This window comes from Antennarius striatus, chromosome 9 (genome assembly GCF_040054535.1).
Source record: "Antennarius striatus isolate MH-2024 chromosome 9, ASM4005453v1, whole genome shotgun sequence".
Taxonomy (NCBI): domain Eukaryota; kingdom Metazoa; phylum Chordata; class Actinopteri; order Lophiiformes; family Antennariidae; genus Antennarius; species Antennarius striatus.
The window spans coordinates 16,983,331-17,004,348 of record NC_090784.1 but is presented as its reverse complement, the minus strand read 5'-3'; the positions used below and the strand labels follow the sequence as shown (position 1 = coordinate 17,004,348).

Genomic DNA, 21,018 nt, shown 5'->3' with positions numbered 1-21,018 from the left:
TTCAGCACATCGAACCCCTTGTTTAACATTCGACCACCAAGATTTATTAACCAATTAATTAATTTATTTGTTGGCTTGTTTGTTGTTTTTTTTCCCCTGTCCAGGGTTTTTATGGAGTTTACCTTCACCTGTTCAAGGGTCCAACTGTAGAGGGTGTTTCAGATTGAAAACCCATCAGAGGCAAATTGTGATTCGAAACTTTGGGCTTTTTAAAAAAAAAATTGTATTAACTGTTTTAATCCCTGAAGGGAAATCCACTCTACACACAGGTTAGCGGGTACATGCATATGCAGTATAGTGAGTACAGGCCCGTAACACACACACACACACACACACACACACACACACAAGGGGCCTGTAGGCATGCAGGTGAGGAGGAGGTAGGTAGAGCGGTTCCTTCTATTCCGGGGGAGCCGGAGCCTATCTCGGTGGCATAGGGGGAGGCGGGGGACACTCCAGGCACGACGCCAGTGCACCACGGAGTCACACACAAAGACATACAACCATGCACACACACACACACTCATTCCTACGGGCAATTTGGAACGGCCAATCAACCTGAAGCGCATGCTTTTGGAGGTGGGAGGAAGCCGGAGAACCCGCAGAGAACCCACGCAGACACGGGGAGAGCATGCAAACTCCGCACAGAGCGGGACTCGAACCCGGGTCCGCCGTATTGTGAGGTGACAGCGCTACCCACTGCGCCACCGTGCCACCCCTAGAATAAAGTCAGTCATTCAGTCAGTCATTTTCCAACCCGCTTAATCCGCTAACGCAGGTCGCGGGGTAGCCAGTGCCTATCCTGGCAGTCTCAGGGCGTGAGGCGGGGGACACTCCGGGCACGACGCCAGTGTACCACGGAGCCACATAGAAACAAACAACCACTCACACACACACTCACTCCTATGGTCAATTTTGGGACCAGCCAATTAACCTGAAGCGCATGCTTTTGGAGGTGGGAAGAAGCCGGAGAACCCGGAGAGAACCCACGCAGACACGGGGAGAGCATGCGAACTCCGCACAGAGCGGGACTCGAACCCGGGTCCGCCGTGTTGTGAGGTGACAGCGCTACCCACTGCGCCACCGTGCCACCCCTAGAATAAAGTATTTATGTTAAATAGCAACACCTTGAGATTGAAATATTTTAAGAAAACTGACCATTACACTTTAAGGTGTGGACTGGAATCTTCAGACACACATCAGACACCTGAATTTCTGTTCTCTGCTCTCACTTTTACCATTTCACCTCTGACTAAACTTGTGTGTGCAGCCTTTCACCTTTCTCCCTCACTCTTCTTACCATTCAACCCCCACCCCTGAGGTGAAACCTTACTCGTAGATAAATATAGCAGCAGTGTGACCCAATGTTCACTGACATACATCTCCGCACCTCTACCTCTCTCACACTGTTTGTCTCTCTTTCGGCCCATCTCTCCCAGGACGCCTGTTGTACAGACAGATGGAGGGCTTTAACCTTTACGCAAAAACAATGACAGGTTATTGACACTATCTGACAATGTTAACACGGGGGTTTCATCTTGTCACTAACGATGTAACTTCTAATAGTTTAATCATTAAACTATTGCCACCGCTGTAATTAAAAAGGCACACCAAGAGACTGCAATATCATATGAAATTTAATGGCTTAATCATCTACAACCCAGCCATTCCAGTCTGAGGCATTTGGGAGGTGAGCGTTATCCCTTTTAGGAGCCTGTCACATCTGAGACTTATGAGATCTATTTCACTGCTGTTGACATTTTCTCAGATCAAGGCTTGTCTCCTCACACAACCTCCTTTTCACCCTCAACCCTCAAATAAATTGAGAATTGTATCAGTGCATAAACACACACAGTTATCTGTTCTTGTCACCTTGCTACAGTGCATCTGTTCCTGTTGCACAAGCCCAAAGAGGGTGCTTCCTCTTTGTTAAGGTCAAGGGTCAACAACAGCTCTTTAACTTGGAAGTAATGAACTCAACTTTACAAACCCAGTAAGCAATAATGTGGTGTTTTGCAGGTCAAGAGGAATCAAGAGGGCTAAAACAGAGGCTTTCAGACACTATTTTCCCTGAAATGAGCATCGTAAGGCACTAACGGCAGCAGAAGAACATGTTGAATTCTCAAGCAGAAAGCTAATTAACCACTGTTTAAAATTCTGACATTTTGAAGCATCTTTGCACCAAATAATAGTTTGTAAAAAATGTATAAATGGTAATTAAAGACAGCGTTCACTGGCAAATGTATATTTAATGAATTACAATTACTTTTGGTCCGTGCACAACAGCTCATCTTAAAATTAGAAAAACTTCTCTACAGGCTATAAACACAGAACTTCAATAATGAGTCATTAATTAGCAATAACTTGGTTGTAAATGGGGATTTTCATGCAACAAAGCTTCCTGTGTTGTATTTTTATTGCTGCAAAACTAAATTGAGTATTCAAGGGAACTAACCAAAAACTAGGAAGTAAATGGTAATTACGTAATAAATCATTCTGTCTGAATTTTCCTATTGTTTTCTGCATCTTTATTTTAACTTACATCAGTCAGTCAGTCATCTTCAGATTACCACCGCTTTATCCGCCGCAGCGGGTCACGGGGAGCCGGAGCCTATCTCGACGGCATAGGGCGTGAGGCTGGGGACACTCCGGGCACGACGCCAGTGCACCGTGGAGCCACACACAAAGACAGACAACCATGCACACACACACACACTCATTCCTACGGGCAATTTGGAACAATATCTAAATAAATAGTCAAAACAAGCAGCAAACAAAAACTATATTGATAGATAACTTCATTGCTTTAATTATTTATACAACCACATTAAATATTTAAATCCTTAAAAGCATAATAAATAGATTTAAAAAAAAAAAAAGGTATTTCAATAAACTTAAGCATATAAATCTGTTTCGCTTTATAACAAGTGCTGCCCAGTTTAAAGCCAAACAATTACCGGGGACCCTAATAACACAGACATCCTTTGTACTCCATAGCATTAGTGAACATTTGTGAAGATTTAGCCAGAGAAAGCATCAACCTGAAAATACACACTGCCTTATCCTACTGCTTAACAATAAACAAATTGTATCAGGATGATCTATTAACAGCTCTACACATAAACTGCTCAAATCCTTCAAGGCTCTGGTTTCTCCTCTCACACATATGCCCTCACAGCATTCACACCTGAAAGATGTGAGACTCCAAAGAGACATTACGCCTGTAAATAGTTTGGTTAATTAAGATTCCTGATTTATATCTGACCAATGGGGAAACCCGAGGTTTCTCTACGACAGCAGGGAATTAGAGAATCGCTGTGGGTGCTCCACTATCACCTTATAAAAGATGAAATATATACTGAATCTCCTCACTTTGTGTCACCTTCATATTTACACACCTCAGTTTCTCATATATCCATTACTCTCTTCCAATTTACATTCAGCTCAGCATAAAGTGACCTATCTTTTGGGTTTAGACTTTGTGTTTAAAACCAATTACTGAACACTTTGATGATGTGAATCGTTTATATCCACAGAAGAGGTGTGACTGTGATTGGATGAAAACAGTAAGAAAAGGATGGCAGATCTCCAAGGAGGAATGACCATCCTTCTGCATCAGCATTTAAACAGATGAACGAGAGGATATGGTGACATGACTTCATCTCAACACGTCTGCCCAAACACGTCTGCTCAGGTTTCTTATAAAAAAGTATTCATGTCTACTAAAGAAACCAATGAACTCACAAGACTTCCATCTGAGGAGCTGTACAGTAAAGACACAACTATTTATCAGGGTTAACTTAAAAATAAAAATGCATTTATGGTATGTGATCTTTCATAGTCATTTACAAAATGTTACCCTGGAAAGAACAACACAAAAAGATGTGCATAAAATGGAAAAAAAAATTTCAAGAAGGCACAAATGTGTAACATCTTAAATGTTAAGTTTGGTGAAGCCAATCTTTGTTGTTTGATAGATGTGCTCTAACAAAATGAACACATTTCAAACTGGTTTCCATGGAAATAACAAAAGGTATAAAAGGTGTGGAGTATTAAAAATACTAAAAGGAATAACTGCTTATCTTGGTCAACACATGTATACGGTTTAGCAAACTTATTAACAGTGGTTTGTAAGATATGCTCCCAACAATAATTAATTACGGCTGAACAAATGGATGGACAAACTGAAGACTGTATCCTCCCCTCAGTTTAATGTCAATGGATGATAAATTAAACACGAAGTGTCAGAAAATCTTGTTCAAGGAGTAATGTGAAGACACAAAATCAGTGGACAAAAATAAAGCAACAGATGAAATCAAACGACAGAGTGTGGAAGTGAAGCAGGGAAGGTGATGAAGGAAGAGGAAGGATGGCTGTAAGTGACAAACAGGCAGGTGGGTGGATGGAGAGATGAAGCAGAGCGTAGAGTTAGAAGGGACAGCAGACAGCAGCAGGTAAAGGAGTTGGCAAAGACCTACCAGGGTCTGTTGGTATCTCAGAGCCTTCCTTTGCGACGCATCTGCAGCCATTGACACGCTGTCACTGATCCAGAAATAACCACGCTGGACACCCCAGCATTTCCAATGGTGTGAGCAACACCATACACAAACACACACACAGACACGCACACGCACGCACACACACACACACACACACACACACGCACACTCTTTTATATGTGCACACTTGTCAACAGGTTAAAGACACACGCAAACATCTTAAGTTTCTCACTTTCCTACCAGCTCATTGTCCAAAACACAAGCATTATAGACAGAAACGCCACAAAAACAAAGGACTTCTCTCCCGAAATGTTCTCCAGATGGTCCAGAGGCTGTGAGCCATCCAGCTCTACTGCAGACCTGACAGACGCACAAATGGAAATCAGACAGGCGGACAAAGCAAAGCAAAGCCATGCCTGATGAGGCAGTGAAGGACGCAGCACTTTCCTTTATTAGAACTGCAGACACCTAATAACACACACGCACACACACAACTTGTTGCCCTTAGCAGCACACACTCCCTGCCTGCCTGCCATTAGGTGTGTGTCTGTGTGTGTTTGGATGGACTGTTCTTGTTTGGACAGAGGGGTGGGGGTTACAAGGGCACCCCCATAGGGCTGCCCCTGCAACGTGAGCAGGAAGGTGCACATGACACCCCTATGACAAGTTGCACCTATCCAGCCAATGATGCAAGGCAATCCCCATAACGCTCACATGCTATGGTCGTCCTCTCTCAGGGACAAAACTCCCCCCCAAAAAAACACCCATCCCGGACGTGTCTAATCGCTGTAAATGATGCCCATTTTAAAAACTGCCTTCAGGACCCTGGGGAGCAGGATAAAAACATTTACATATGCTTTAAACTCTCCAGCAGCTTCATTTATCTAGATTTAATCCAGGATTTCTGTGTGTTCCCAACATTAATTGCTGAAAAGCTCATAGGCCACCGCTGAGCTGCATTCCTGGACAGACATCCCACTCAGACAAGTTAAGCTAAACATCTCAAACTCCTCCTCTTGTTCCTTTTGTCATCCTGATGACACAGGCAGCCATTATGACCACCACAAAGACACACACAGATCCCTCTTAACTCCGCCCCTGCTTTGTGGTCCACACGCCAGTGCATAACAGCCTAATCTCACCGCTACACCAGAGGCCAGCGAGAAATGTGTTATTCTGACCGCCGGTGTGTGTATGTGTGTGCGTCAAGGGAGAATGACTGTGGACAGCTGGTCCGGGCCTCTATCTGATACACCAAGAACATTATCACTGGGCGGCGGGCAGTGTGAGAGATACATTCGTCCCAGTTGCGGCATGGAGGGAACTGAGCGCAGCGGAATAGAGGGAAGCCAGTTATACTATACCTGAGAATGGAGAGGTCAGGCTCTGCACAACATGCACAAACACAGCAACAAGCAGGATCAAATAAAGAGGAGCGTTCACAAGAGCAATATTCATGCAGGACTCACACTCACTGCAGGATAAAGCAAACATTATCGGCAAAAGGAGATCCGCTCATTTGCACATGCGACTGTAAGAAAACAACAGAAGCGTGTTTTGTTTGAACAGCATAGCCAGTTTATTGTATCGACCCTTTGGCAGTCACTGATGTTGACAGAAATAAAATCCCCCCCACACACACACACACACACTGCACCACAGAGTTCGGCAGTTAATATCAACCTTCAGAACTTTTCACCCCAAAGGAGAGGTGCAGAACTCCAGTGTTTTAGATTCCACTTCTGCCTAACAGAGACTGAAGGAAAAGGAGTGAGCACCTTCCAGACAAACATACTTCTACCTGAACACTTCGCATCCGGCATCTTTAATCTACGATCAACAATCAATACTGTTCCATCATACATCGTTTTCAATACAACACTGGCCAAAGGCTTTCTGAGAAACATCAATGCCCCAACAGCCTTGAGGAGTTGATTTATCCGTCTGAAGGTGTGCCAAAGCTGCGCAATATACTGGAAAAGCTCCACGGCCATAAAGTCATCAGATTGTCACATGGCACAGGACGCTGTAGAAAATTGCATATTGTTTTTTGGAAGACATAAAAAATACATGTTTTATCTGTACTGTATCACATACAGTACAATACCACAAATATAGGGAGGTGCAAACTCAATGTGCAACTCCCACCTAAGCTGAGCTTAGCTTACCTAAAGGACAGAGTTCATACGTGGGGTGTATGACCCCATAAGTAGCACCACATCCCACGGACAGTCCACCACAGACATACAGAAACAAAGAGATGAACGGCATTTAAAATGAATGCCGGCATGAAAATCAAAGTCAAAAGTTGTATAAACTTGGTTTAGTGATTTAAAAAACAATTTTTTAAAAAATGCAACAAAGATCTTTTTTTGAAGCTGCCCTATTGGAAATTCTTATCCCTGTCAACATAATTGATAATAAAAACTTCTCAAATGAGAACCTGTAAAAACTTTATCATTCAATCCTCTTTGTTTCTGACTATAAATAACATTAGAGATAAGTTTGAAAAGATGAGTAATATTGACCATAGAAAGACAATGAAATGCATTTGTCTTTGCTGCGCTGCCCCCTGCCTGTCAATGTAATAAAAACAAGAAATGGTGACAAATCATCCCAAACAATAACATGCAAATACAGAATGGGCCTATAAAAACAATTTGATACAAAATAAAGCCACAAAAATAGATCTGTGTAGAAAATACATTGTCAAAAGACAGTGAAACCTCAAAGTCACTGTACATAAAGAACAAAAAATACAACTCTGATAAAAAAGGATAAACTTCTGATGGACGACACAGATACATGGAAGAAACAATATAGAAACAAATTGGCCATTTCAGAATACATGCTGATTAACATGAGCTTGTTCCTTATTCACTTTCATTATCAAATTCTGCATGAACTTGTAGGTGAATGTCTAAGTCTGAGAAGACAATATTTACACTTAAACAATAGTGAATGTAGCCTCTGTTTGGATATCAAGTTTCCACAGGGAATGTGTGTGTGTGGCAGTGATTAGAATGGGATAAACAGTTGCCCTTCAATAAGAGACTTGGATTCAAGGAATGGTTTTTGTGTGTGTGTTAAGAGAGCCACGAGTCAACCCCATAACCTATAAGTACTGCAGGTCATTCACATTAGTAAGTTTAGACTGGTGAAACAAGTGACAAAAGAAATGCTGTGTGTAAGTAGTCAATAATCACTTGTGCGTGAAAGAAAGTGAAACAGATTGAGACAGACTTCATGTCCTCTCACTGCTTGGAATAATTAGTCCCAAACAAAATGGAAACAGTACCAGAACCTTGGAGAGCAGTGAGGCTCTCAGTTTTGTCTCAGTCCTTATTCCTGATATTTTTCCTTGCAGTTTGGGGATGGGGTTTGGGTGATTTATAGGGCAGACCCTCATAATGGATTCAGGTGATGACCAGTCCATCACTTGTGTGTGCTAATCTGTCTATGTGCACATGCAAATATCAATACTGAGGCTGGTACTTGGGGAAAAGGAACAGGTCTTTGCATAACGAGCTGGTGAACTCCGACATCTCTTTGCAGCGATGGTGGGCGGTGCCAGGAGCATAACCCTCCCGCTCCTTAATACGACCATTGACCTAAACAGAGTGAAAGAGAGAAAAAATGAATATTACAGTAATGTCTTCAGGATTTTAACAGAATGAGTTTGACTGTGAATGTAATGTATGAACATATCACCTGCACTAGGATGTCTGCAAGGTGTGTGTCCCTGGCATGAAGACGGAGAGCAGAGTTAAGTTCCTGGATAAACCAGGATCCTCTCTTGGTGTTCCGCATGGCAGCCGTGCCTAGAAGAGAAAGAGATGGTTTGATTAAGGTTTACTACAGAAAAAGGATGAAGGATACAGAGTTAAGTATTTAAATAGCTGATAACAGAAACTATATGTGATTGAACACAATTGAAAAATTGTGATAAGGATCTTAAAAAGGTTGCCCAAATGCAAAAAAGGGGGTGGGCCTAGCTCAAAATAAACACCATGAACCAACAAGCATCCCTACAAGACCATGATGACACCAATGATGTAAGACAGTCCATTTCAAACACCTTGAACGCGTCCCAATTTTCCAACTGAAACTCAAAATGTCTACTGGAAAACTTTACTAAAACAAAACAGAGGCTCACCACATAAAAGAAAAATAAATAGATAAAAATACAACAAAGAAAATTAGTTATAGTCCTGGCAGCAATGCATGTTGCCTCATAATCATTTAAAGACAAGCTATCAGACTTTGGGGCCATTAACACAATGGCTGTTACACCTAAAATCATAAAAATTTTGTCAAGTTTTGTAGATCCATTTAGACGTAAGCGACATTTTCAAGGACTGAAAAAGAAACTTCTGACAAGTTGCACCACCAACGACTGACCTGGCATTTATTCTACAGTTTTTGCATATTTTTTTGAAACAGGCTGTACAAATTACTAGTAAAATATACAGACATTAAACTGGGTAAAGATCCATGCTGTATTTATGGTCACACAAACAGCTTTTTATATTTTACACATCAGTAAAATACGGGGCTTAGCCGGGCTTAGCCCGAAAGGACGACGTGGGCCCAACCTCCGGTGGACTCACCACCCGCTGAGGGGAGGGGTGTAGTGTGGACTGGGTGGCAGTCGTTAGCATGGGGCTCGATGACGAAGCGACTGAAGATGGATGGATGGACATCAATAAAATAACATTTCAAGTCCACCAAAGAATAACAAAATGGTCAAACTTACAAATTTTCTGACCTTTGAGAGATGCAAAGCCACATATCATGTCAGACCGCTGGGGAAGTTTAATTCTGGGCCTTCCATCTTCCCCTCTCTTTCTGGAGTCGTTATCACCATCTCCTTCCCTCCCAGCATCCCGCTGTTCGCAGCTAGGTGAGCAGGTCCTCACTGGCCCATCGATTTGCTCCACTCCACAGTCCATCTCATCTTGAAGACAAAACAGTTTTAATCTTCCTAAAGGATTAATGAAATTCTGTTTAACTTCCTTTCCTAATTACAATATATATTAGTGACGATAAGGGTCAGTCTGTGTTACCTCCTCTGCATGCCTGTATGAAAAACATCTTTGGCTTGTTCTGTAGCAGGGGGCAGTGTGCATTATCAAAGGCCTCAAACACCCAGTCAAGCTGAAATGAAATTGACATACATGTTAAACAAGCATCTTCATCACCGAGGGGCATCTTCACAAAAAACTACAAATCAAACACACCTGCAGTAGCTGTCCATCTGTGCCATATATAGCTCCTTCCACTCCATGGGAGAGCAGACACACCACACAGCTATCCACTGTCCGATGGCCTGGCAGCTGACAAAAGTTCTCAATACACTTCCTTATACCCTACACATACAAAGAAATCAGGAATCAAAAAGGTTGCAGTTAACACAGAAGCTCTTGAGACCAAGATGTTTGTTTGAAAGTCGTATTTAAGGAGGCAAGCGATTGCGTGGTAGGATAGGCAACATGATTATAATGTTAAATGTGTTTATTTGAATCGAAAATAGATGAAATACATCTAATAACACTGAAAAATGGAACACAACAATAAATAAATAAATGTGTTCTAAACCACATTACATTACAGCTCCCTCTCTACGCTGCTCTACACCCGCTGCACTGCAAATGACTTTGAGAGTGATTCAAGGTCAGAAGGTTGTGCCTTCTCCTTTACAACTTGATTTTTTAAACTAAATCATATGATTTCAATTACAGAGACCTACAAATACAAACTGAACCCATGTGTCTGTGAGTCTGTATCTATGTGTGTGTCTGTGTGTTACCTGAGCACTGAGGTCTCTGTGGACTGTAACCACGTAGTCCAACTCTGTGAAGACCTTCCTGAGGACCTCATCATCCACCTCACCACCTTTCCTTGGGCCAAGGTCAGGGGCAGCACAAGGGTCAAAGGTCACGTTGCTAATCACTAAAGCAAAACCACGAGGTGAAGAACGCATTCTGTAGGACTAGAGAGTTGGAAACAACAGATTAATGATTTAGAGTAATCTCATGACCAAGATACTGAAAATGATGTTTCTATTGGTAAAGATAGCTCACGTGATACTTTTCTTACTTTTACAAACTAACACAATTCATAATCACTACATTTTATTCATCTTAAAATTCAGTGTTCTATACTGACTCATATGAAGGTATGTGGTGTGATTCTGGACAACCATAATACTAGGTAAGTATTACCTGCTGGCAGTGGGAGAGGTAAAAATCCGGAGTGCATGGGAGGACAGGAGTGTTGATGGGACTGTCTGCATCCAAGCTATACTCCATTGCCTCTGCCAGACACACACACACAGACACACACTTTTGTGTATTTCATCCAGCAGTTATGTGAGAACAAACTTTGTCGACAACAGTGTCAGTGAGTCATACTTGAGGCATGGCACCTGTAGGTACAGGCAGTAGCTTAATAATTCAACAGCTGCAGTCCCACGTCTATCTTGCTGATACAATTATATAATAAACAATAAACTGACTGTGGTTACTGAAGGTTCTAAATGCATTTCTGTATAAGGTAATTCAATTATCCCACAGCTCCAAACTGGACAAAAGATAAATAACTCTCCTAACAACGCCCCTTCTCTACGGAAACCAAAAAATATTGACATCAAGAGAAATCTATTTCATTCTAAATGCAGACCACACCGCGATGTCACTTACCATGCATCCTTGCTCTCTTGGTAACATTTCCTTCTTGGGTGGGAAGCTGAAATGAGGAGTCCCCAAACCTCTGAAAGTCAGGGTTGTGTATAAAGTGTTAATGACAATACAACAACTGTTAAACACAAAAAATATATGACAAAACAATTCTGTTTTTCATTAGTATCAGGTACCGTCTGTCATGGAAATATGACAGCGTGAATCATAACTATTTGGTAGCTTGACAAAAGGTGGATGTGGTTTATGGTTCTCTCTTGTTTTACTACTTAACTATTCCTCGTCTCGCTTTTCTTTTGGTCTTCCTCTCTGACTATTACTAATCGTCAGACTGATGAGTCTCACTAGCAACTATTCGAAGCTCCGACAAAACATAATCAGGTGATCAGGCTGTTATATAACTAAAGATCTTTTTGACTGGTATTGATGAAAACACCTTACAATGACATACTAACAGATTACAAGGTCTTGACACATCACCTTTTATTCTACCATAGCCTTAAAATGTGAAAAATGGCTTCAGTGACACTGGTTTTGGGATTCTAGTCACTCATCTTACCTCTCTATTTCCTGTTGCCTGAATGACTAGTTGCCCTACCTCTCCCTCTGTCTCCTCTTCAGGTTGAATGGTCTGCGAGCAGAAAACAGACCAAGAACATCTGGTGTGTCTACCGCTGCTGTGTTTTGCGTGTGTGGGAATGTTTGTAAAAGTGTACACTTACCTCTACATATGTCTCTTTGCCATCTTTTTCTTGGGATTGTGTTAGCAGGTCACACAAATGTTGCTGTTCAGTTTCTTTAAGAACTGAACAGAAGCTGCTAAAAGCTCTGGGCCCGCGCTTTGGTAACAGCTGTATCAATTTCCAGCTTCGTTTCTGAGATGTTGGCTCAGCCTATGGAATAGATTGGATCAGGAAAGCTCACTAATAAAGATGAAATACAATTTAAATAATAAGTGAAAAATATAAATAAGTTTTCGGTTTTGTTTTTGTTCCTGGCAAAATACCAAAAGTTTTTGATTTTTGTTTCATTCTATGAACTGTTTCAAAGCCCTGGCATCAGCAAGATAAACGTGGAACTGCAGTTGTTAGATTATTCAGCTACTACCTGTACCTACAGGTGCCACGCCTCAAGTATGACTCACTGACACTGTTTGTTCTCGTATGGCTGGAATACACAATAGTGTGTGTGTGTGTGTGTGTGTGTGTGTGTGTGTGTGTGTGTGTGTGTGTGTGTGTGTGTGTGTGTGTGTGTGTGTGTGTGTGTGTGGTACAGGTAATTTCCATTTTTGTTTCTGAGACTAGATTGGAATAGATTTGATCAGGAAAGCTCACTAATAAAGATGAAATTCAACTTAAATAATAAGTGAAAGTTCATTGCTGTTAGATAAGCAAAAACAGTAATAATTATGAGATAAAACTGTTACAAAGCTGAAAATGAGCTAAATCAGTTTTGTGTCAAATCTTCCATAGCTTCCATAGAGCATGACAGTGCCTTGCTCAAGGGCATCTTGGCGGTGCTCAGGAGGTGAACTGGCACTTCCCACTGTAAGTCACAATCCAAATATTTTTGGCCCACCTGTGTCTAGAACAAGCAACATCCGGTACCCAGTGTAAGACTTAATGGACTGAGCTACTGCCACCCCTAAATACAAAATATATCTATCGCATTTTCCCCAATTGTCACACAAAACTTCTTGAAACATTTTGGTGGACTTTGAGAGTTGATTTCCTCTTTCTTGATGGAATCAATCTTACCTTCCTTCAGCTTTCTCAGTCTCCTTCTTTGTTCTGGGCGACTTCAACTATTCTTGTGTGAACTTATTTCACACAACTGACAGGTCTGCCAGCTATCCTAACATGGGAGTTTAATAATGTTTCTTGTATTTATTCTCAACAGTCAGACTATTTCATGACCGCTTTAAAAGACACAATATTGATATACCAGTGTTTACGTACCATGATGCTCTCTGCCATGTTATCTGTTAGGATGTCGTCTGCCTGAAGCGACTGAACGAGCAGCTCATCCACCACCAGCTGTTTGCAGAGAATAGCAGACTGCCTCCGAAGAGCCCAACTGTCCCGCTGCAACATGCCACACTCCAACATTTTGCTTCAATAGCCTGGGAACAAGACAGGTAACACAAGTGTGTGAGTTTGAAGCTCACGTCAACGAAAATACCACAACATCATGAAGTGATTGATGGTTAACAATTACACCTGTCTTACTATGGCACATTTAGTCAACGAGCCAATATCCGTGTACACCCTACTATGGCAATGGTTGTCGGGCGTGTTACTACATAGTTATATGCTAAAACTTACAAAAGTCACGATATCATCACAAAATAATCATTTATAATGAATACCGTATAAAGTTTTCATCCACTAAAGCAATTCCATCATCAATGCTAGCTAAACAATACAGCGTGTACAAAATTAGTTCACTATTGCGCTTCCGACGACAAAAAGCTAATGTTTAGCTTCACATTATGATGTTTAACAAACGTCACGATGAAACAGACTGAAGTTAAATTAGTCTTCACTGCAGCTAAACATTGACAGCTAACAAATCAAGATATCGATGCTAAAAAGCTAGCTAGCGCCCTTTGGTTGCCCTTTTTTCCTGCACCTTGGTCAGCGAAATAATGATTAAATTCAAACGTACTTTTTAGAGGTTCTTTGTTTCTGCAACAAAATACCAAACCGTTAAAAAAAAAAAGGTGGGAAAATGTCGAAGTGTGTCAGTCAACCACACAAATCAAAAGCATCGCGTTTTCTCTAGACAAACTTCCGCGGGGTAGATTCTGCAGTACTGTACACTATTATCATGGGGCGGAGCTTCACGAATCGATTTTTTGGATGTTGGCCAATAGGAGCCAAATAATACTTTACTGACGTTTTACGTCACCAATCACCTAGCTGTTTTCAGACTAACGCCCAGACTAACGAAACTAATGCAATGACTGATGGTCCAAGAGCATTTTGAATTTGAATGTGCTGTTACTGTATAGTAAATGTTTTACAGTACTGTATATGCAAAAGTGGATAGATTGGTGTGAAAATTTTATTTACTACTTTCTGCTATTTTACAATTGTCATACAAAGTTTAAGATATGAATAGGAACAGAATACAACGGTGTGTAAATAGATTCTGCCCTCTGCACATGAGTATTTTCTCCACTTCCATAAAAAGACAAGCAACAGGTTTAACAGGTGACTAATTGGGTTTAACATTAGACGCAATTTAATGTGTACGACTCCTCTATCGCTTCATCTTCCAGTCATTTTCTCTCACTTACACTTGCTCTCTCCCCCCCCCCCCCTCTCTCTCACTATCTTTACCTATTCTAAGGCCTTCACCCTCCCCTGTTGTCTTTTTCCTCACCCTCACTGTGGGTGCTCTCAATAATTGATGATCCTCCCTGACTCAAAGGGTAACAGGTCCTGGAGAAAATGTCTCATCCGTTTCTTTATTTATTTACAAGCCTCTCTTTAAATTCAGTCAGTCTAGGAAACCACCACAAGCGTAAATTCAAGAGTGGAGATCAATGGTCATGAAGTAGCTTGACCGTGTCAGGTCTGCAGTTTGCAGTCGATACTGCATCTGTACCCATGAGTGGGTTAATGCTGCCTGTCTGGCTGACAGCAGGACAGAGGGAGGAAAGGGAAGCTTAAATGAGTGAGAAGCAGGGGGCAGCGAGAAGGAGGAGTGACAGAATGATACAGTGAATTAATTCAACCTTAGCCAGCCCTGATTGCAAACAGGCATGTACAAACATTCAGAGTGACACCAAAGCCATGGAGAGAGAAAAGAGGAATGACTTGCCTGCCTCTCGCAAAAGAAGTTTTACTTTTGGGGCATATGGAAGGTGAGTAACAACACTGTTTTTCTCTTTTTATGACTGATATTTTCCAGTAAATATACATACACTGAAAAAATGACTTTATTTTTGGAGACTGGTAATCCTGTCTCTGTAAGATGAGTCGTGTTGATTTCACTTCCTTGTTTACAGTGTGGACAGATTCATATGTGGGGAAGAGAAGAGGTGAAGTTTTATTTTCAATTACATGACAGCAGTTGGGTGTTAACATTTGAGCAATGTTGTATAAAGTAACAGCTGATTGAGACGTGACGTTGTCTTCTTGTTTAAATGAACCTGTTGCTACAGAGATGAATCTGCAGAGGGCAACATACTGGACATTCTGGACTCTCCTGACAGAGAGAAGAAGCCTTTTCTTTCTGCCCGCAGCAACCAGAGGGTGATATCAGCGTCACATTCAGCTTCCATATAATTAAATATATTTAACATATTACAAAATCTTATGTCTGAGAAATCCAGTGTGTCATGTTCCTATTCTTCCCCATGTGTCTCCTTCCCTTTCTCTTCATCTGCATTTCTGCCTGACTTGCACCAACTGTTGTTCGTATCAGGACACTGAGCTGTTTGAAATCATTGAAAAGCTGCAGGTGAGTTAAAGCAGGATTGATCTTGTGTAATGTGTGGTGTCTGAGCAGCACAAGTTTCTTATCATCAATGCTACCCCTGTTCATCAGGGCAGTAGGATCGATGAGCAGAGGTGTGAATTCCCTCTTCCTCTGAAGGTTAGTCTTCAATTTGAGAATCTAAGTCTGGATTTGAGTGTGTGCTCTTGTACTGGCTGTTCAATGAATACAGTGATGATTGTTTCCATGGAAATGACAGGCGCTTATAATTATTCTATCTACTCTAATTTGCCTTTTGTAGTCTCAGTTTTTAACGATAGGCGGAGATCTGCCGCTCATCCTTCCTTCTAAGTTAGGGGGCTACTGGATAGACCCCCCTCTGGAGAAACCTGTAGATGTGAGTCCCACTTCTTCCCACCGCGGCTTTGATCCAGAGAATTACGACATCATGGAGAGAGACAAAGAGGCCAAAATCTTCCATGAGTTCTTTCGCTCACGAGTAAGTGGACTTTATGTAAAGTTCACAGATTATGTGATCTTTACATGACAGCCATTTAAGTGTAATCCTTTTTCCCTTTAGTACCATCACTCGTTCACAGCAGTGGATCCGATTCTGGGGCCTCTGGTTCTCTCTGTGTGTTTGGAGGATGAGGAGAACAAGCTACGGGTCATATTAAGGTTATGTATTTTTCACGAGTTCTATTTAAAAAAAAAATCCATTTTATATATAGTAATTACTCTCTATCCTTACTTATGAATGGGTGAGATCATGCCATTTGCCTATAATTGCATTTTATTTTGCTGCATTCTGGAGGATTCACCAGGTTACCAAATATCAACAAACTGGCAACCTACGAGCCTCAACAGCAATTAACTTTCTTGCTCGCTTGCTGCATGTTGAATGACGAATAAAGCAGCAGCTAAAAAGCACTCAGAGGCTGCAAACATCTGCAAAGGCAAATGAGTTTCTCCATCATGTTATCGCACCTAGAAGCTGGTCTTATGTTAGTTTGACCGCATAATATGAATGTGTGAACATGAAAACATTTGCCTAAAAATAATATTTTTATAATTTAACAATTAAAAATCCTAATTTTGTAGTTGGGAATTTTACATAAACCACATAAATTTAAGCATCGTGGATCACGATGGTCCAGATCAGATTTTTATGTGTGGTAGATCTCATGGATACGTCAAGATGGAATGTTTGTCTGAGCACTGTATATAAAATTATAAAATTTGATACAACTATTTTGAAATTTTTCCAGTCACACATCAGGAAATAACCTTTTAGAAATATTCTGCAAACAGATGACTGGGATCATCGTAATAATCTAATGGATTTATCCAAATTACATCCAGAATCTTCTGAGTGATGCTGACAAAGAGACAAATAGCACTGATAAAGAAATTCCAGTGGGGTTAGGGTAACAACAAATTCTACATTGGATGCCTTTAGAATTTCGCTCGACTGAAGGTCATTCTTTTTATTTATTTTCTTACTTCATTCAGACGATACTCAGTTATCTGCAGAGGTGTAAAGTGTCTGTTCAATTCAAATCTTACTTCAAACTGGTGTTCAGAGTGCAGGGAGTTGATTGATGAGTTGTCACAGTCAAGTGAAAGCAATGTGATATAGAACAACGAGAACAATGTAGTTAAACTTTTGTTTTCAGTCTAACTATTGTTATACTACTGTATATATACAGTACATAAAATATCAACAAGGTAGATGCAATATTTCAGTTCGAAAGGACCTGCATGTTGTCACTATAGATAAATACCTATCAATGAGTTTTCCTGCCGCATGTCACTGAAAGCTTTTCCTTTCTCACAGGATGAAGGAATGCACTCTGCATGGAATTTTCTCTGTCTCTCTTTTTCCAAACCTTCCATCTGCAGTTGACTTAGCAAAGGTATAAAATTATTTATTCTATTTGAGGAAATATTAAAATTTGATGCAAGATAAAATGTGGCATTTTCACACTGTAAGAATATTCTTACATCCTTGTGATACAGGAGTACTGTCAAAAAGAAAGAGAAAATGTTTACGTTCTCAGTATTTGTCAGTGTCTTTGTTATGTTATATGTTACATTATAAAATGTTCAATGGTTCCCTTGAAACACAGTGGAAGAGACAAGCACAAAAACCTCATGGATGTCTAATCTCATGTTCTTTCTAGATGCTTTGTGACAGAGTGACTGTCTCAAATTTTGATGTGGTCTGCTACCTCAAGGTAATGTACTGAAATGAGCTGGGACTGAAAAAGAAGACCCCGTCTTTCAGACAAATCTTTCTTTCATTCCTCAGGCACCTGAACTCATAACTGCATTTGATGAACACAGAGTCTCTCCAAATTTCAAGTTTGGCATTTTGTGGCAAAAGGATGGTCAGGTAAAAAGTGCTTTAATTCAGAAGTGAAATTTTCCTGCAGTAGGCCACGATATATTATAATCACTCCCCCTCAAATAATATCTCTAGTTCACAGAGGAGGACATACTTAGTAACAATGAGGAAAGTGAAGGGTTTAAAGAGTTCCTTTCTATTTTGGGAGACACCATTCAACTGCAAGGCTTCACTGGGTAAAGTGCATTGTTGTCGTTTAGCTTGATCACTGGCACTTTCAATGTAAAACAACAGGAATTTATCTCCCCACCATCTTTTCACAGGTTCAGGGGAGGACTGGATGTCTGTCATGGTCAAACAGGAAATGAGGCAGTCTTCACTTCCTTTCAAGGGAGACAAATCATGTTCCACGTTGTGACTAAGCTGCCTTTCACAGAAGGTGACCCACAGCAGGTTAGTGAATGTGTCACCAGCAATGGATGGTGAAACAATATGTAACTTGCACTCACAGATGAGAAACAAGTTTTTTGTTTCTGACACATGCCGACACTTTTTTTTAAAAATCTCCCCATACAGTTACAAAGAAAACGACATATTGGAAATGACATTGTAGCTTTGGTCTACCAGGAGGGTCAAACTCCTTTCCTGTCTGATGTTGTCAAGTCTCACTTTCTCCACTGTTTCCTGGTGGTCCGGAGGATTCAGACAGTGGAGGAGAAAGGTGAACCTGCATACCAGGTGAATGAAGCAACAGACATGTTCTCCAGTCAATTGATTTATTGATTTGAATCAAAAGGCATCAAGAAATCAAAATGTTATTAAAATGTTATTTAAGCAAAAACATACACTGATGCTGACCTGTATCCAGCTGACCTGCCATCAGCTAATACCAGCCAATAGTTTCAGCTGAGGGGTGAGGGTGATTAGTGAAGCCCTACCATTGTTTTTCACTGTTTACAGGTGTCAGTCACAGCCAGAGAGGATGTCCCTCCCTTTGGTCCATTCCTTCCGGATCCTCCAATTTTTGCAAAGGTACGCAATAATTTCAGACTCAACAAACACTTTTAGTTTTCCAAAATCCAATATGGAAATTATCTCTCAACAGCAGCCAAATAGTAAATTTTGTGTTTCTTCTTCACAGTCTGCCACTGACTAATAAGCCATTATCTTAGAACCAGAAAGTCTCTTCCTATTCAGTAGTTATAGTTTTGCCTACCTTTGGGTTTTGTGGTATCAGCAACTTGAATCCCTATAGTCAGTCAAATCGAGCTGTTTTATGCCTTGGTTTCTCTGTCCTGTATTTTAGCGTTCCCTCCTTAGAAACTTCCTTCTGGCCAAACTCATCAATGCAGAGATTTCCTGCTATAAGGCTCAACAGTTCAGCAGACTAGAGGTAGTAGCTCATTTCATTTGTCAGTGAATATTCAAGTCTGTGCTCTGATGTTTCCCTGCCGTTTGTGCTCTTGTCCCTCCTCTTTTACAAAGCTGCGCACTCGTTCGTCACTCCTAGAAAGCCTGCAGGCTGAACTCTCCACCCGTTCACAGTGCATGATGGGACATCCATCGCTGTCTAGTCTCTCATCTTCTGAGAGTGCTCGTGGGACAACTGAGGGGAGTGGAGGCTTTATTGAAAACTTTAAGGTATTTTTTGGCCTCCGTCATATTATTTGATGATTTTACTAGTTTCTTTCAAATTTTCCATTGAATCTCTATCACTAGAGAGCCATAAGAGTGCGAAGCCACTCTTTTGAAACTCTTGGGGTACCCAGGAAGATTGGTGGCAGTGCAATACAGAAGCCTAAGGTACGAATTTACATTAACAAAGCCAATTGACTAATTTTCACTGAAAGCTTTAAACTAATATATTTTTCTAACTTCTGTAACAGACAGAAAAAGATGGAGACAGGTAATTATAAAATTGGTGAAAATATTTTTGTTTTGTTTATCTAATTTTAATAGATATAATTGTTTTCTCCACTTTACAGTGACAAATCTCCAGGAATTCTACCTGCACTCTCTGACACTTCGGGGTCAACTGAACTCAGGGATCAAGCAAGTCCTCAAGAAGTCACATAAAAGGAAATGTCAATTGAAATTTACACTTTAATATCCTTATAGACATTGTTAGTCTGTATGGTTGCTTCTGCATTATCCCGGTGGATGGTTGCTATGTAAATAGAATGTAAAAGTAAATAGTTATCCTGCAAATCTAATTATTTTACCATTATGGATATTCTACATTAATGAAGATATTTTAATTGTATTTCAGTCATTTGCTAAAGATATAAAATTGGTGGGAAAGGCCAAAAGTTAAAAACTAGTGTTTATAAGAAAACACTTTCACGCAGATTAAGAATGTAAAGTAAGGACTAGGATAGAAACAGAGGTTTGAAACAGCAGCAGAACTTAACTAAGAACACTTACTTCAGAAATGGAGTTATGAATACCAGTGAAACATGTGGAAAAATGATGTGGGAAACTAACATGTACTGAATTAAATGAAAACAGATCAGATAAGAGAAATGGTGCCCTAGATATGATGTTAATGTTCTGTAGTATTTTATTATTCCTGCATTTGAAGTAGTTTGAAATTATATTTGACAACATAGATATTCACATAAAATTATCATGTGGACAAGACATTTATTTCAGTTGTTGTATCCTTTGGGAATTGCATAGGCACAATATATTGAATTTTTATACCAAACAAACTCAACTATTTGTTGTAAACAGCATCTAAAGGTCACTCATTTGGAGAAAACAGTATGTACATTTTAAATTGAAAGGACAGATGGTTAGAAAGAGGAGTGAAACAAGCCATGTGAAATTGGAATGGCCATCTCTAAGTAATTTCTCACCTGCCTATCACTCTTGGATGAGAAGTGAAACAACTTCAACCCCTAAACAGAAGTCCAGTTGCTTCAGATTCAACCAAGGACTAAAGTAATTAGGTTAAATATAAAATAAATAGTATATCCAACCCTTCCAAAACCTTCTTTCTCCAAGTTTCATTAAATTCTGTCAGTTT

General features: G+C 40.5%; 3 protein-coding genes across 8 annotated transcripts in view; 1 reads left to right on the top strand and 2 right to left on the bottom strand.

The window, feature by feature from the left end:
* The window catches only part of clcn1b (chloride channel, voltage-sensitive 1b), a 28,018-nt gene extending 22,510 nt beyond the window's left edge, over positions 1-5,508 (bottom strand). The window contains exons 1-2 of one of the 2 annotated variants that reach the window (XM_068323164.1): positions 4,740-5,508; positions 4,479-4,562 (exon numbers count right to left, since the gene is read on the bottom strand). In XM_068323164.1, coding sequence (XP_068179265.1) covers positions 4,479-4,562; positions 4,740-4,913 — 258 coding nt within the window. In that variant the 5' untranslated portion in view covers positions 4,914-5,508. Of the gene's footprint in view, positions 1-4,478; positions 4,563-4,731 lie in introns of both variants that reach the window. The other variant, XM_068323165.1, reaches the window with a different exon arrangement.
* Positions 5,509-7,960: 2,452 nt separating this feature from the next.
* On the bottom strand, positions 7,961-14,001 carry casp2 (caspase 2, apoptosis-related cysteine peptidase). Of its 3 annotated transcripts, none has more exons than XM_068323166.1 (12): positions 13,865-14,001; positions 13,156-13,319; positions 11,920-12,090; positions 11,757-11,828; positions 11,201-11,270; positions 10,724-10,815; positions 10,309-10,491; positions 9,740-9,868; positions 9,566-9,656; positions 9,256-9,456; positions 8,211-8,320; positions 7,961-8,110 (listed from the first exon to the last, which is right to left on the bottom strand). In XM_068323166.1, exons 2-12 carry the CDS (start codon positions 13,303-13,305, stop codon positions 7,976-7,978), a joined length of 1,404 nt encoding a protein of 467 aa, XP_068179267.1. In that variant the 5' UTR covers positions 13,306-13,319; positions 13,865-14,001; the 3' UTR covers positions 7,961-7,975. The 3 variants fall into 3 exon arrangements, with proteins under 3 accessions (XP_068179267.1, XP_068179268.1, XP_068179269.1); XM_068323167.1 differs by having other exon boundaries at positions 9,268-9,456; XM_068323168.1 differs by lacking the exon at positions 11,757-11,828.
* A 954-nt stretch (positions 14,002-14,955) lies between these two features.
* On the top strand, positions 14,956-20,965 carry rap1gapl (RAP1 GTPase activating protein-like). Of its 3 annotated transcripts, XM_068324149.1 has the most exons (19): positions 14,956-15,068; positions 15,213-15,245; positions 15,369-15,459; positions 15,632-15,667; positions 15,755-15,802; positions 15,945-16,142; positions 16,224-16,321; positions 17,481-17,559; positions 17,827-17,880; positions 17,955-18,038; positions 18,126-18,226; positions 18,314-18,443; positions 18,567-18,728; positions 18,951-19,022; positions 19,297-19,383; positions 19,476-19,631; positions 19,710-19,793; positions 19,877-19,896; positions 19,976-20,965. In XM_068324149.1, exons 1-19 carry the CDS (start codon positions 14,998-15,000, stop codon positions 20,064-20,066), a joined length of 1,695 nt encoding a protein of 564 aa, XP_068180250.1. In that variant the 5' UTR covers positions 14,956-14,997; the 3' UTR covers positions 20,067-20,965. The 3 variants fall into 3 exon arrangements, with proteins under 3 accessions (XP_068180250.1, XP_068180251.1, XP_068180252.1); XM_068324150.1 differs by lacking the exon at positions 15,755-15,802; XM_068324151.1 differs by lacking the exons at positions 14,956-15,068; positions 15,213-15,245; positions 15,369-15,459 and having other exon boundaries at positions 15,526-15,667; positions 15,755-15,777; positions 16,000-16,142.
* The last annotated feature ends 53 nt before the right edge of the window (positions 20,966-21,018 follow it).

Bases quoted from the DNA above. Each gene is read 5' to 3' on its own strand.
- rap1gapl (XM_068324149.1), top strand. From the start codon at position 14,998: ATGGAGAGAGAAAAGAGGAATGACTTGCCTGCCTCTCGCAAAAGAAGT. The intron at 17,560-17,826 runs GTATAAAATTAT...TGTTCTTTCTAG, and splicing joins CTGCAGTTGACTTAGCAAAG to ATGCTTTGTGACAGAGTGAC. The intron at 18,227-18,313 runs GTAAAGTGCATT...ATCTTTTCACAG, and splicing joins CAACTGCAAGGCTTCACTGG to GTTCAGGGGAGGACTGGATG.
- casp2 (XM_068323166.1), bottom strand. From the start codon at position 13,305: ATGTTGGAGTGTGGCATGTTGCAGCGGGACAGTTGGGCTCTTCGGAGG. The intron at 11,271-11,756 runs GTAAGATGAGTG...CCTGACTTTCAG, and splicing joins AGGCAACAGGAAATAGAGAG to AGGTTTGGGGACTCCTCATT. The intron at 8,111-8,210 runs GTGATATGTTCA...CACTCTGTTTAG, and splicing joins TTGCAGACATCCTAGTGCAG to GTCAATGGTCGTATTAAGGA.